We start from the raw sequence: 13,276 nt of genomic DNA on the forward strand, positions 1-13,276 counted from the left end.
TAGTTTGACCAATCCATGATGAGATCATTACTAGTACCACACAGACATTACATAAAGTTTTAGCTCTTGTCCATGCTGTCATTTTATTGATTTGATTTCCAAGAAGGGCTAAGAATTCAACAAAATTAGTTGACAAAGCTATATATGCTATGATTGAAACTTCTTCTTTTCTTTGAAATTGCTATAATTTGTTGAAAGCTTGAATTCAACTCCACCCTCTAAAGAAAACTTGCTTTTGTTTCCACCTCAACCCCAAAAAATCATTAAACCAAGTGCAAATTACATCTAAGATTTCAAAGTAAAAGAATCTAACCTTTTTGACATTTTTTTCCCCCATGTTTGTAAGTACTTATTTAAAATAGGATACTCTTTTGTTATGTGGATAATGCAAAAAATACAAAATAGTGAGAGCATTGGTCCTTGTTAGTTCAATAGTTATGTCCAACACATTGAGGTTAGTGTTCGAAACTTGTATAACAATAGTAATTTCTAAAACATCTGTCTAAATTGCATTATTAATAAATATCAGAGGAAATCAAAAAGTTATTTTCTCGCACCCTTCTTCGCTAGGAGATCAACTTAATTTTGCTTCATGTATGTGAGGTTGATTGCTTAATTTCCCCGTGTCTTCATTAAAGTAATGCATAATAAATTTAGTGTTCATTTTGAAATATATTAGTTACCTATGATGAATCTAAATTATTTTGAACAGAGTAAGTCATATTGAACAACTCACATTACAACTTTGTATAGTAACTAATTAATTCAATGAGAGTATCATTGCAAATTTTGTATTATTATGTCATATGAGATTCAACATGTTATGTTTCTCCTTTTATCAATTTGTGATATGACAAAACAATTGAGGGAAATTTCAACAAACAAGAATGATTATATGCAAAGCAACATGTTAAAAAAGATGGTACCTAAAGAAGTGTAAATTTGTTGAGAGAATGTCCCAAAATGACATGACATATTTACAAAGATTGACTAGGAAGGACCATAATAGGGACAATATGAGTTCTATTTCTTTGTTGTACAATCAATGTTTTATGATGAGCATTGCCCAAAGTCAAACATAGGTTTTTTTGTATTCTTCTTTTTTTTCTTTTTTTACAATCTTAACTTTAGCTTTTTAGATAGATTGATGGGATTAACATTCTTCCACTTTGTCCCCCTTCTTTTCTCCCCCCCTAATTAATCTTTATCACAATTTATACATACAATTCAAATTTCGAAAGTCAAATAGTTTAACCTTGATCGTAGAATCAGGACTGGAAAATTTAAAATGAAATTTACATATTTGGAAATTACAGAGGGCGAGTGACCTACCGGACGAAGGCAACCGAGGAAGGATACTATAAGTCACAATAATCGACATTTTAGAATTTCTGAAAGATATATGAAAAAATTATAGTAAAGGAAAGATTTGTTTGAATTTCAAAATTCGAAAAGTGTCACATATATTGAGTCGGAGGGATTATTTATTTATATTTTTTTTTAAAAATTGTAATGGGTGGAGGGTTCACATCTTTACTTTTGCCAAGAGCCATTCCTTTTCTCATAGAAAAGGAATAAAATCCAGTGCTTCCTTAATTCCTTTTTGGGCCCCACTATGGTCCAATCAAAGTCCTCACCTTTAAGTGGGCCCAATTCTATCTGGGCCTATAAATGGGCCCATCTTGCGTGAATCAATAGAATGCTGAGTTGGGTTGGTGTTGTTGAAGTGCAAATTTGGGCCCACCATTTACACATTGGATATGACATGCTTGTTTATCACACTTTATATTTTGGCCGTTCCGATGGACCCTCGATAATCTTATCCCTATCACGTGAAGGTAAAGATATCGTTTTTGATGAACCCTTGATAATAACAATACAATTATATATACTCAGTGGAATCTCATAGGTGGAGTCTGGAAGAATGAAGTAAATGCAGATCTTACCTCTATCTCATGTTTGGTAGATAGGCTGTTTTTTTTCAATAAGTACCAATTTCGAAATCATATTCTAAAGTTTTATATGTGACAGAAATTCAGATATTTTTTGCTTAAATGTTCTAAGTAAAAACGACTCTAAACTTAATTCAACCATATGAAACTTCAGACATTTGTTTTAAAGTGGGTAAACTTGTAAATTTTTACACATTTGAAATATAACTTAAACGGTGATCTCAAAATTGGCTAGATGTGAACTACGCCCATTTTCATACCCTATTAATTTTCGTAAGAATAACATTCACTAACCACTTTTTGATTATGTCATTATATTAAATCACAAACTTCATGAGTAAAACTCTACGATAATATTCTAAAATTTTACTTCTGAAATTGAAATTCACTAAAAATAGCATTTACTAACCACTTCTTGATTATGTTATTCGATTGAATCAAAAACTTCACGAGAAAAACTCTACGATAATATTCTGAAATTTTACTTGTGAAACTGAAAATCAATAATAATAACTATTTTAAATTTATAAGAACTAAACAGTGATCAATTTATAAAATTTACCTTCCGACCATAAAGCTTAAGTCCACTAACCATTAAATATGGGGTAAAGAGATCAGGTAAGGATCTTTTTGTTAGAAAAAATATCATTTGTCCCTTATTGACTTATTGTTATATTATTATAATTATATATAATAAAGTTTTTTTAAAGGGAGCATATACCAATTTTATATTATTTCACTCATATCGTTTGAAGTTTTAGATTGAATGCTTAAATTCTTTTAGTGATAAAGTTGTACTGAGTTTTTTTTATGATAATTTTTTCTTATATATTTTACTGTTCTAGGCTTCTCTCTCAGGATTTACAGGCGCTGAAAGGTATTAAGAATATATCGCTTATTCTTTTTTGATTGTGTCAAAGTTTGTAAAAATGAAATTATAAAGATTCTAAACTACATACTCATTATTTTTTAAAATAATAATAATTTGAATTGAATATTCATATTCTCACTTTTTTTTTATTTATAAAAATACAAATTTGAATCTTTTACATTTATGGTGATGAGATGAAATTGCAATTATTATAGTGACCATTATATTGGTTTTGGGATCCATGAGGAAAAAGACATTTTGTAGTGTTTCATGTAGTATTACCTAAGATTTTAATACCTTGACAGATGTCACTCTATTAGAGGTGGCTGTAGTATGGGAGTCCATGCATAGCAATCTTACACACAAGTTTCGGGTTCGAGCCTTTACGCAAATTTAAATTTAGTCGAGCCTCAATACAAGTACAATACACCGAGTGAAAACAAACAAACAAACAAAAGTATAGCAATCATAAAAAAGTTTCAGCCATGTTTAAATGAAAGAATATTTTGATCAAATTTCCCCTATACACTAGAATACAACTCTATTTGAAGTTTCCATTAATCAATTAAACACATTACAAGGACTCGATTAAATTTGGATTCACATCATGAAGTCCCACAGTAAGGGTGAAATGCTTCCTCATAAAAGCGACTTTGTAGTCCATACCCAACAATTTTGATTCTTTGAACTCGAGACTTCTGGTTAAGAATGAAGGAGTATTGTACACAAGTGACAAATGGATGATAAATTTGAAGGACAAGAAGTAGTTTCATACATAATAAATGAAGAACACAACTCAATTACCAAATGAGTATTCTCATGGTTCAATCTTAAAAATGGTCCAATTTTTTTAAAAAATGTTTCCTATATTATTGTTACAAGGACAATAGAAGTTTCGATTAAATATTGGACAAATGTTGCAATATATAGGGGTCCATAGACCATACATTGCTTCTGTTTGAATTTAATAGCCAAAGAATTTATTGCTACTGAACCATAATGTACTGTGCTATCTTTCTAGGTTTGTGTTAGAAGATTTAGACAGAGTCACATTTGATTAATAGGATGTTGTTCAATCCTTTATTTGACTAAGTAGGTTGAAAAATTTATGACTTGTTTTTTTATTTAAATGTTTGGTTTTGTAATATTACGAGAGTACTTCAGAAACAGTCTCTCTACTTTCACGGGGTAGTGATAAGATCTATGTACACTCCAGTAAGTTCTTGTTGTTGTTGGTGGCTTTGTGGTTCTACAGGGTTTGCTAGTAAGGTAGTAAGTGATTTGAAGTTTTCGAGCTCGGAATTGAACCCAAAGCTCTGTAATTATAGTTCAATACTGAAAGGGTGTATTGGTGCAACGATAAAAATTATTGTCATGTAGTTAAGAGGTCATAAGTTCAAATAATCATCAAAACAATCTCTAAGAGAAATGCAAAGTATCTTGTTACGTAAGGGGAGCTTTGACATAATGATAAAAGTTGTTATGTGATCAAAGAGGTTATGAGTTAAGCGTTCATATCATGAAAATAGGTTCTAGTAAAATGCAAGGTAAAGTTGTATATAATTAATCCACCTTCATAAGGTCTAAACATCACCCTCGTCGGACCTTACCTGTGGGTTTACGCTGTATCTCTGTTGTTGTTGTATCGTAGCTGCATCAAATATGAGTTTGGATAATGGAACAACATATGCAGTGTAATCCCACGAGTGAATTCTAAGAAAGGGAGGATCGCATGCAGACCTTACCCCTACCTTTGTGAGGTAGAGAGGTTCCCGGTATGCCCTCGGCACAACACAGCATGGAACAACATGCAAAAGAAATAGAAAGGAACATTAAAATAGGAAAGGGAACAAAAGAAAGCAAAATTATACTAGTAGATACAGAAATGTTAACATAGATATCAATAGCTTAACTATGTCCAAAGTTACTATCATTCTCTGAACTTCCCAAGCATTTCATTTCCCTTTGTTTGTTCAAGCACCAAGCACTAAAAGAAGACAACAAAAATGTTTGACATAGGTATTGGTAGATTCAAAGGACCAAGCCACTGTCATAAACTGAGCTCCTCCAAGCACTTCATTGCCGTTGATTCATCAACCTCAGTGCCAGCATTGGTCCCAGTTTCCTTGGGCTGAGCTAAGGGCCTGCTTGGAGCAGTTGTAGCTCGTGCCACAGTTTCCTCAGGTTGAGCTGATGGCCTGCTTAGTGTAGTAGTAGCATGTGCCACAGTTTCCTTTTTGACTGGTGGAGCAGCATATACCGGGATAGCCTGCCTAATACAGACAGGTGGTGCAACTCGAACTGGTCGGGCCTGCATCATTTGAGCTGGGCATCCGGTAGGTTGTGGACGAGGTGGTGCAGAGAAAACTGGCACGGCTGTTCTAATTGTAACAGGCGGAGCAATACCATGGTAAGGTGTCCTAGTATATTGTCTAACTGGCATATATGGAGCAGGAGATATCCGGGTGGAAACTGTGCGGCCTTCTGATGAGGAAGTTTGTGATTGGGGCAGCGGCTGTGATAATGAGGAATGGCTGTCATTTATTGTCGTGGAGGACGATCTGTAACGATTAACTGTTTTCGGGCAGATTAAGGGGAGTATTTTGGATGTCGTGACTGCAGGACGCTGTGGACTTGATGGTCGAGGAGATGGCATTGGAAACTTCTTCTGGAATGGTATTGGAACCTTTCCGGATTTGGCCATTTCTAACTGTTCCTTCAAACGGTAATTCAGTAAGGCTCTTGCTATTCTGATCTGTTCCTGCTCGTCGTTGTTCTCCAGTTCAGATGATAAACTTGCATCTTGCTGTGCCACTGTAAAGAAACAAACCTTTTATTGCCCGCGAAACTTGTTCCACATTTTCAGAAAGAAGCAATTATGTAAATATATTTATAATATGAAGTAGCATAATGAGGAGCTAAAGGAAGTTTGTACTAATAAGGAATCATCAGAAACAGAACACATTTCCATGATGGATGAGCCAACCAGAAGCTCTTAAGTTCTGATAGGCGGGTCGAAAAGGCAACATGAATCTTAAAGACGAAAATGTAAAGTGAGGTGGCATTTGGATTTTCGTTTAGGTTTAGATGTTGAAAAGTAATTTCAGGTAAAGTGTTTGGATTAGTTTAAGCATAAATGTATCAAGAACATTTGCGCTGGTTTAGTGTGAAGATCTGTCTTTGGATGTTTATGCATCCCAGTCTGATTCCCAGTCAAATATGTTTAAACCATAAGGCCAGAATGTACAACAACAACAACATACCCAATGTGATCCCACAAGTGGGGTCAGAGAAGGGTAGAGTGTACGTAGACCTTACACCTACCTTGTAAAGATAGAATGTACAGTTCCCGCTTTTATATTTTTGGCAAATGTTTATTTTCATCAATACTCCTTAAGCCAAAAAACACTACCATCCTTTCAGGATTAACCTGAATCTCACAAGTTATTCTATATATCAAATGAGCATGAGAATATGAGCTATAAGCAATAGGCCGTAGATGCAACAGTATAAGCTGCTCATCCGATGAGCTAGAGAATTTTCTTGCGGGCAAGAAGTGAACGGATAAGACTCTACATGAAAGGTTTGATGGGAATAAAGGAAATAAACTAGTTGCCTTCTGTATTGACCTTTTTGTATCCACCCCCCTCCCCCCTCCACCTTTTTTTCCCAATTCATGTTGAAATTTTCAATCGAAAATCAGACTGAGCAAGTTAACACAAGCAAGAAAATCTGTTAGCTGAACACTAGCTAAGAATCAGATGACTGCATGTATTACAAGGAAAAGGAAACTGTGCCGCAGCTTTAAATGGAAGAACTCACGTATTCTAGCATCTCAGTATCTAACACAAGCAAAATTCACGTTGCTTACTAAGGTAATTGATAAGAATCTTTTAAATAGTTCATCTTATTATCTATCCCAGGCCTGATTGACAATTAGAATACTACTTTCTTTCTTTCTTCCCCTTGTCCTATTTCTTCTACATTAACATATTGTGTGCAAAGGTTACAGTGGCTAAACCTCCAAAAGACGAAGGAGAACGATACTGAAGTATTTGAATATATAAAAATTAGCAGTGACATATACAGAACCTTTTCCTCTCCAATCGCTGATACTTACAAGTTACAGATACTGTATACACTTGTAATAAAAGGGCATCCAGGTACACAAAGCATCCTGCATTCATGCAGGGTGCAGGGAAGGGTCTCCCCAAGGGGGTGTGATGTAATGTAGGCAGTCTGCTTTGACACAAGAATGAGCGGCTCAATACACAGCTCAAATCCGTGACCTATTGGTCACACAGAGACAATCATTTACCCTAGCAATACAGAACATAAAGAAACCACAGGAAAGACACATTTTTTCCGGAATAAAAAGGAGTAACACGTATGAACTTACTACCACACAAATTCCGTGCACCGTTACACAGATTATGAGCAGCATATGCAGAACATATTGACTATAAAACTCTGCGCAATTACTCAAAGTAAATATTATCTTGAAGGAGTGGGAGCCTTACATTGTTTCAACGATGACCAAGCTGCCAGGGCAGCGTTCTTCTCAGCTTGCTTTTTGTTCTTGGCAGGTTCACCAGTAAATGTGATTCCAGCCAATTCTACCGTTCCTGTAAACACGGGTTGGTGGCCAAGTCCTGACCGATAGGTTGTGTACTGAGGCAAAGGAGCTCCGACTCTTTGCGCTATCTCTTGCAACAGATTTTTATAGACACCTGTTTCATCCTACAATTGAGTTCATCCAACAAAGAAAACAACAGAACTTCAGCAATGTCATCAAACCAGTGACTTATAGTCATCACGAGAAATTAGTGACTTATACAATGAATACTTCATTGTACAAACAATGCTGCAGTATAGGGTGTGTTTGGTACTGAGGAAAAAAACATTTTACTGAAAATGTTTTTCAATTTTTTCATGCTTGGTTGATCAAAACTTTTTGAACATTTTCTCAATGAAAACTATTTCCTTGAAAATGAGGAAAATAACAAGTTCTACAAGTACCATTCCACATTTATTGTGTCCTCCCCACCACCCCGCACCTGCACCCCCACCAGTCTCCCGTAGTGATTGTCTAAGATTATATACATATGCATTTAGGATAATACTTTTTTGCTTACATACTGAATACAAGCCCACTTATTTTCCTGTAAAACATTTTCCAGGATCCCTTGAGATACCGAATCTCTACATAACTAGTATGTGATCCAAATCAATTTGCAGGAGTATGTTCAATGAGGTGGAAAAACAGAGTGAATAATTTTTCTACACCAAAAACTTTCACTAGCCTCAAGTTAAATTAGTATCTGTCAAGAATCACCATATCAAAGTAACTGTTCATTTAAATAGTCTCACATAAAATGAAGCATATGCCAATTTTATACTTCCTTTGTTTCAATTTGGTTGTTGTACTTTTCTTTATCATTTGTTTCGAAAAGAATGTTGTTTCCTAATTGGCAACTCTTACATATCAACATCACACATAGACATGTTTAAAATCACAAGATTAAAGGACATTTTGGTACATTACACATATATTAGTTAAAGATACCACAAGATTCAAAAGTCTTTATTTATTTTCTTAAATTCCGTACCAAGTTAAACTAAGACAAACAAATTAAAACGGAATATGGCATTTATGGAAGAAACCTCATGGAAGTGGACAGTCACATGCAGATGCTTCTTCCAAGATATATAGGGAGACAAATGCCAAAAATATGAAGCTTAGCTAAATACTTTTTCTCCAATTGTCATGCTGAATCAAATACCTTAAACTTAGGGGGGCGTTTGATCATAAAAATAGTTGCATTTGGCCATGAATAGAAATTGAATTTGTTTTTAAATTTTTGTGAGTAATTTGGAGTGGAAAAATAAGAAGCATAAACGGCTTTTTGGTGTAGTTGAATTCCGGAATTTTATGGCCAAACATGATTTATGGAGTTCAACTCCAGAAAAAAATAAAAAACAAAAAAGTCATGGTCAAACTCCCCCTTAATACCCAATATTATTAGTATTATGTCATATACTTGCCCTCAATATTATAAATTATATGAATGAGAAAGAGTTCACACACATGATAAAAGTCAACAATGCCCATGTGTTCAGTCTCTGTCATGCTCCATAAATATAGAAGCAATTCTAGATTCAAATTAACTAACCTCTGAACTTACATGTGCCAAACTCAAAGTTTGCCACATTCATCTTTTTTAATAAAGGTAGTGACCGGGGCAGCTTGCGACACATTGACTATTCAAACGAGTACCTAAGCACACGACATAGAGGCGGATCAAGAATTTAAACTTTATGAATTCAGAATTCTAGGATGGCAACCTCAAGTGCTATTTCTTGTCCGTATTTAATGAATTATGTAGTACATGATTTGGGCTAAAACTACTAGATTCAGTCAAACACGTATCATGAATGCTACCTCCGGCCGTGCATGCAATGGGTAACTACATCCACTAAGATTTAGACAGATGAGCTAAGTAACTTTGTCCATCAAAATTCGGACAGATGGGAAGAAATCACCTGAGCTTAGACAGTTGCCCCGAATGCCACCACCACTTTCTTATAAGTGTGGTGGCAGACGCAACTTGCAACACCTCAAGTATCCGACTAAGTACCTATTACTTCCTATCAACACATGTAACAGATAACTCTGTCCATCAATATTTAGGTAGATGAGAGGAAATCACCCCGAGCATACGCGGTTTGTCACATTCATTAACCCAATGCAATAATACTTATTTCAACAAGTTAATCAAGTAGAATATAAATTAATTAGTAGGAACTCAGTAATTTTTAATCATGTCTTAATCACATAACCTCTTCAAAAAATATTAATTATTTCATAATTTATATCTATTAAACACAATTCAAATGTTGACTGATTCCTACTACCCAATTTGACAGGTCTTATCTACAATTTCTACACTTATTTATTATGGGTCTTTAATAATAAAATAAATACTGTAAGGTAGGTAGCAAAATTTAATATGCAAAATCACTTGGGATAAAAAATAAAAATAAATTAAAACTTCTAAATATATATATAATAATTAATTACTAAAATACCCTCATTTAAGGAAATTAATTATCAAAACAGTACAAGAAGACCCAAAACAGCTGTTATGCAAATGTATAAAGACAAGAAAACCCATATTAATTATGGTCCCTCCAAGAAACTTCCCATTAGAATTTTTTTTTTCTTTTTCCCACTACATTCAATTACCCAACTTTTCTAAATAAAAAAAAATAAAAAAATATCACCTACATTTTAACAAGTACATTGGTAAATTTATACCAAACAAAGTAATTTAATTTCGTAGTTAACAATTAAAGTGATAATATTTATATAATTCTCTTTTGGATGGTCGAATTATATAAATTTTGATTAATATTTTAAAATATATTTACTCATTAAATTGACATGAGAAAAATTGAAAAATTGTACTTCCTCCGCTCATTTCATGTGACACTTTTTCTTTTTTAGTCGATCAAAAAAGAATGTCACCTTACTATAATTAAAAACAATTAAACTTTAAAATTCTCCTTTTTACCCCTGTTGAAATGATTAAACGATTATCTCAGATCACAAGTTTCAAATTTTATTTTATTTTCTTAAATACCTTTGTCCCTAATAACTTGTCCACTTTTTCTTTTACAGTTGTCCCTAATTACTTGTCCATTTTGACAAATCAAAAAGGACAAAAAAAAATTACTTATTATACCGTCAATTAATTATTTTAAAAAATGTAGAACTTCTTAAAAATCTTATGTTTTTAATTCATCCACTTCATAATTAATATAGATAAAATGATAAACTCACTATGTCAATCACTGTTATTAGGGACAGAGAGAGTACCATATCAAGTCGTAAAATGTAATGGAGAAGTAATACTTATCTTATAATTGTTTAGTATTTAAACTTTAATTCGTAAAATATTGAGTTAATCTATCCAATTTAGTCACTAAAAGTAATCAATTTAACTCTCGTAAAGTCAAACATGACATTACAAGCAAATGTGTGTACTTGGTTTCGATTTAGTCGGCACATAATGCGAATATCTAAAACTAGGACAAAGGACATTTTGGTCATTTCAATACCATTAATTTCCCCAACTAACCTCATAAACCGGAGTCATTAATTCCGGTCCAGAGCTCGAAAAAGGACGATAGTGCGCACATTAACACAGTCAACACGTACGGCGCACATTAGCAACACTCCGGCGGAGAAGAACAGCAAAAATGCCGCCGGAACCCTAACGGTACAGCAATAAAAAACGAATATAAATATATATACTTACAAGTATACGTGCAGCTAGAGAGTGAGAAGGACCACGGTTAGATAAGGCGTTAAGTGCAACTTCAGCGGCGGCGTGTTCAGCTTGCCGGAGTGTTGAGCAGTAATGAGGGCTCTCAAAACTCTCGCCGTTAAAGTTAACGACGGCCTTAAAGCGCGGCGCGTGATCAGGACCTTCTCTTATACATACATAAGAGGGCAAATTGAAACAGCTCCTCTGTGCTAACTCCTGTAACTGGTTCTTGTACATCTCTATCCCTAAATACAGAAATGGATAAATGGGTCGGGTTTATCGATGAAAATGGGTCGGAACAATTTCTGGTTTCAGATGGGTTTTTGATGTAGTATGAGATAGCTAAACATGGCTGAAAATGGGTAAATGGGTCGGATTTTTTTGGGGATTTTGGGTTTTTTCAGATGGGTTTTTGATGAAGATATGTGAGATAGACAAACATGGCTGAATTTTGTGATATGAATGTTGAAATTTTGGTGAAAGATGAATGAAAGAGAAAAGAAGAAGAAGAAGAAGAAGATGAAGAAGTATTAATGAAAGAGATAACAAAAGCTTTGAATTTTAGTGGGGGAAGAATTAATGGTCTTCTTTAGTTATTGTAAGCTTTTTGGTTCTACCAAAGTCAGGAATAATAATGAGGGTAAATGGATCGCGGCGGAATGAATAAGATTGTTTTAGGTAGATTTTGAAGTAAAAATATGAAAAAAGAAAAAAAGAAAAAAAAATATGGAAATTTGAGTTTTTAAAGTTGGGTTTAGACAGCATATTATAGCAAAAAAAAATTAAAATTTTGTAAGTAAAAAATGACTTTTGAAAATATTTGAAGATCAAATTTCATGATCTGATATTTGAAGATTGACTTGAATTCTATAGACATAATACATAAAGATGACCTTTAACTTGACATTAATTTACAACTATGACCTTAAACTTTGCCAGTGCACAAGTAGGCACTTCAACTATCCAAAAATTTAACAATTAAACACTCTAATCCTACATGGCAAAGTGCGTGAAACACACTTCAATTAGGCGCGTCAGTGGTAAAAATAAAGTCCCCCAACAGTAAAAAAACGCTTAAATGACACTTCTACCCTTAATGAATCTCTTTCATATATATATATATATATATTTCCCTTTTTTAAATCAAAATCTCACTTTACTCTCTTCTTTCTTAATTTCTCCAACAACTTTTGCCATCTTCCTCTCTTTCTTCACAATTTCTTGAACAATTTTACCTTTGATTCGAAGGATGAAAGAGGAAAACGTTGTTCTCTATTCTAAGCATAGGGTCAAAGTTGTTAATTGATATTTATTTTGTTTTTATTTTCTGTTTTTTAATTGACAAATCCACGTGTATTTATTTTAATTAGTTGGCATCCACGTAGAAGCATTTGTATATCACACACTTTGCCTGGGATATACGAGTGTTTAATTGTTTAAATTTGTGATAGTTAAAGTGCCTACTTGTGCACTGACAAAGTTCAGGGTCATAGTTGTGAATTGATGTCAAGTTAAAGGTCCTCTTTATGTATTAGGCCTTTTATTTTTATTTTCAGTTTTTTAATTGAAAAATCCACGTGTATTTATTTTAATTAGTTGGCAGCCACGTAGAAGCATTTGTATATCACGCACTTTGCCTGGGATATACGAGTGTTTAATTGTTTAAATTTGTGATAGTTAAAGTGCCTACTTGTGCACTGGCAAAGTTTAGGGTCATAGTTGTGAATTGATGCCAAGTTAAAGGTCCTCTTTATGTATTATGCCAATTCTATATGATGTGGTAAAATTCGAATTCAACATCTTATTCGATAACAATGAGATTCGAATTCAACGTCTTACTTGTTTTGTGATGGATATTTGAATATAAAACGATATTTATAATAAGCAAATGAGCTTCAAATTATATTTTTATTGAACTACTAGAAGTCAATGTCTTAACTGATGACGATGAGATTCGAATTCATAGTCTTACTCCATCATGATGGATGTTCAAAAATTGTTCTAAACATAAATGATATTACAATAAGCAAATGAGTTTCAAATTGTATTTTTACGATATGAATTTAAATTAATCAAATTAGAAATAATAATTATAATACTTTCTATGTTTCATATTAGTTGAT

The 13,276-nt window shown here is 33.6% G+C and overlaps 1 protein-coding gene across 1 annotated transcript; it reads right to left on the minus strand.

The window, feature by feature from the left end:
- Positions 1–4,672: 4,672 nt before the first annotated feature.
- LOC102588953 (double-stranded RNA-binding protein 2) lies at positions 4,673–11,812 on the minus strand. Its single transcript, XM_006340132.2, has 3 exons — positions 11,145–11,812; positions 7,344–7,563; positions 4,673–5,637 (listed from the first exon to the last, which is right to left on the minus strand). Exons 1-3 carry the CDS (start codon positions 11,388–11,390, stop codon positions 4,874–4,876), a joined length of 1,230 nt encoding a protein of 409 aa, XP_006340194.1. The 5' UTR covers positions 11,391–11,812; the 3' UTR covers positions 4,673–4,873.
- Positions 11,813–13,276: the final 1,464 nt, after the last annotated feature.

The sequence above is a fragment of the Solanum tuberosum genome, unplaced genomic scaffold (assembly GCF_000226075.1).
Source record: "Solanum tuberosum cultivar DM 1-3 516 R44 unplaced genomic scaffold, SolTub_3.0 scf00017, whole genome shotgun sequence".
NCBI lineage: Eukaryota > Viridiplantae > Streptophyta > Magnoliopsida > Solanales > Solanaceae > Solanum > Solanum tuberosum.

What these genes read in the sequence shown, in the direction of transcription:
- LOC102588953 (XM_006340132.2), bottom strand. Translation starts at nt 11,390, where the DNA reads ATGTACAAGAACCAGTTACAGGAGTTAGCACAGAGGAGCTGTTTCAAT. An exon ending in CTCTAGCTGCACGTATACTT is followed by an intron (nt 7,564 to 11,144) that starts GTAAGTATATAT and finishes ACTCAATTGTAG; the next exon opens with GATGAAACAGGTGTCTATAA. An exon ending in TTGGTCATCGTTGAAACAAT is followed by an intron (nt 5,638 to 7,343) that starts GTAAGGCTCCCA and finishes GTTTCTTTACAG; the next exon opens with TGGCACAGCAAGATGCAAGT.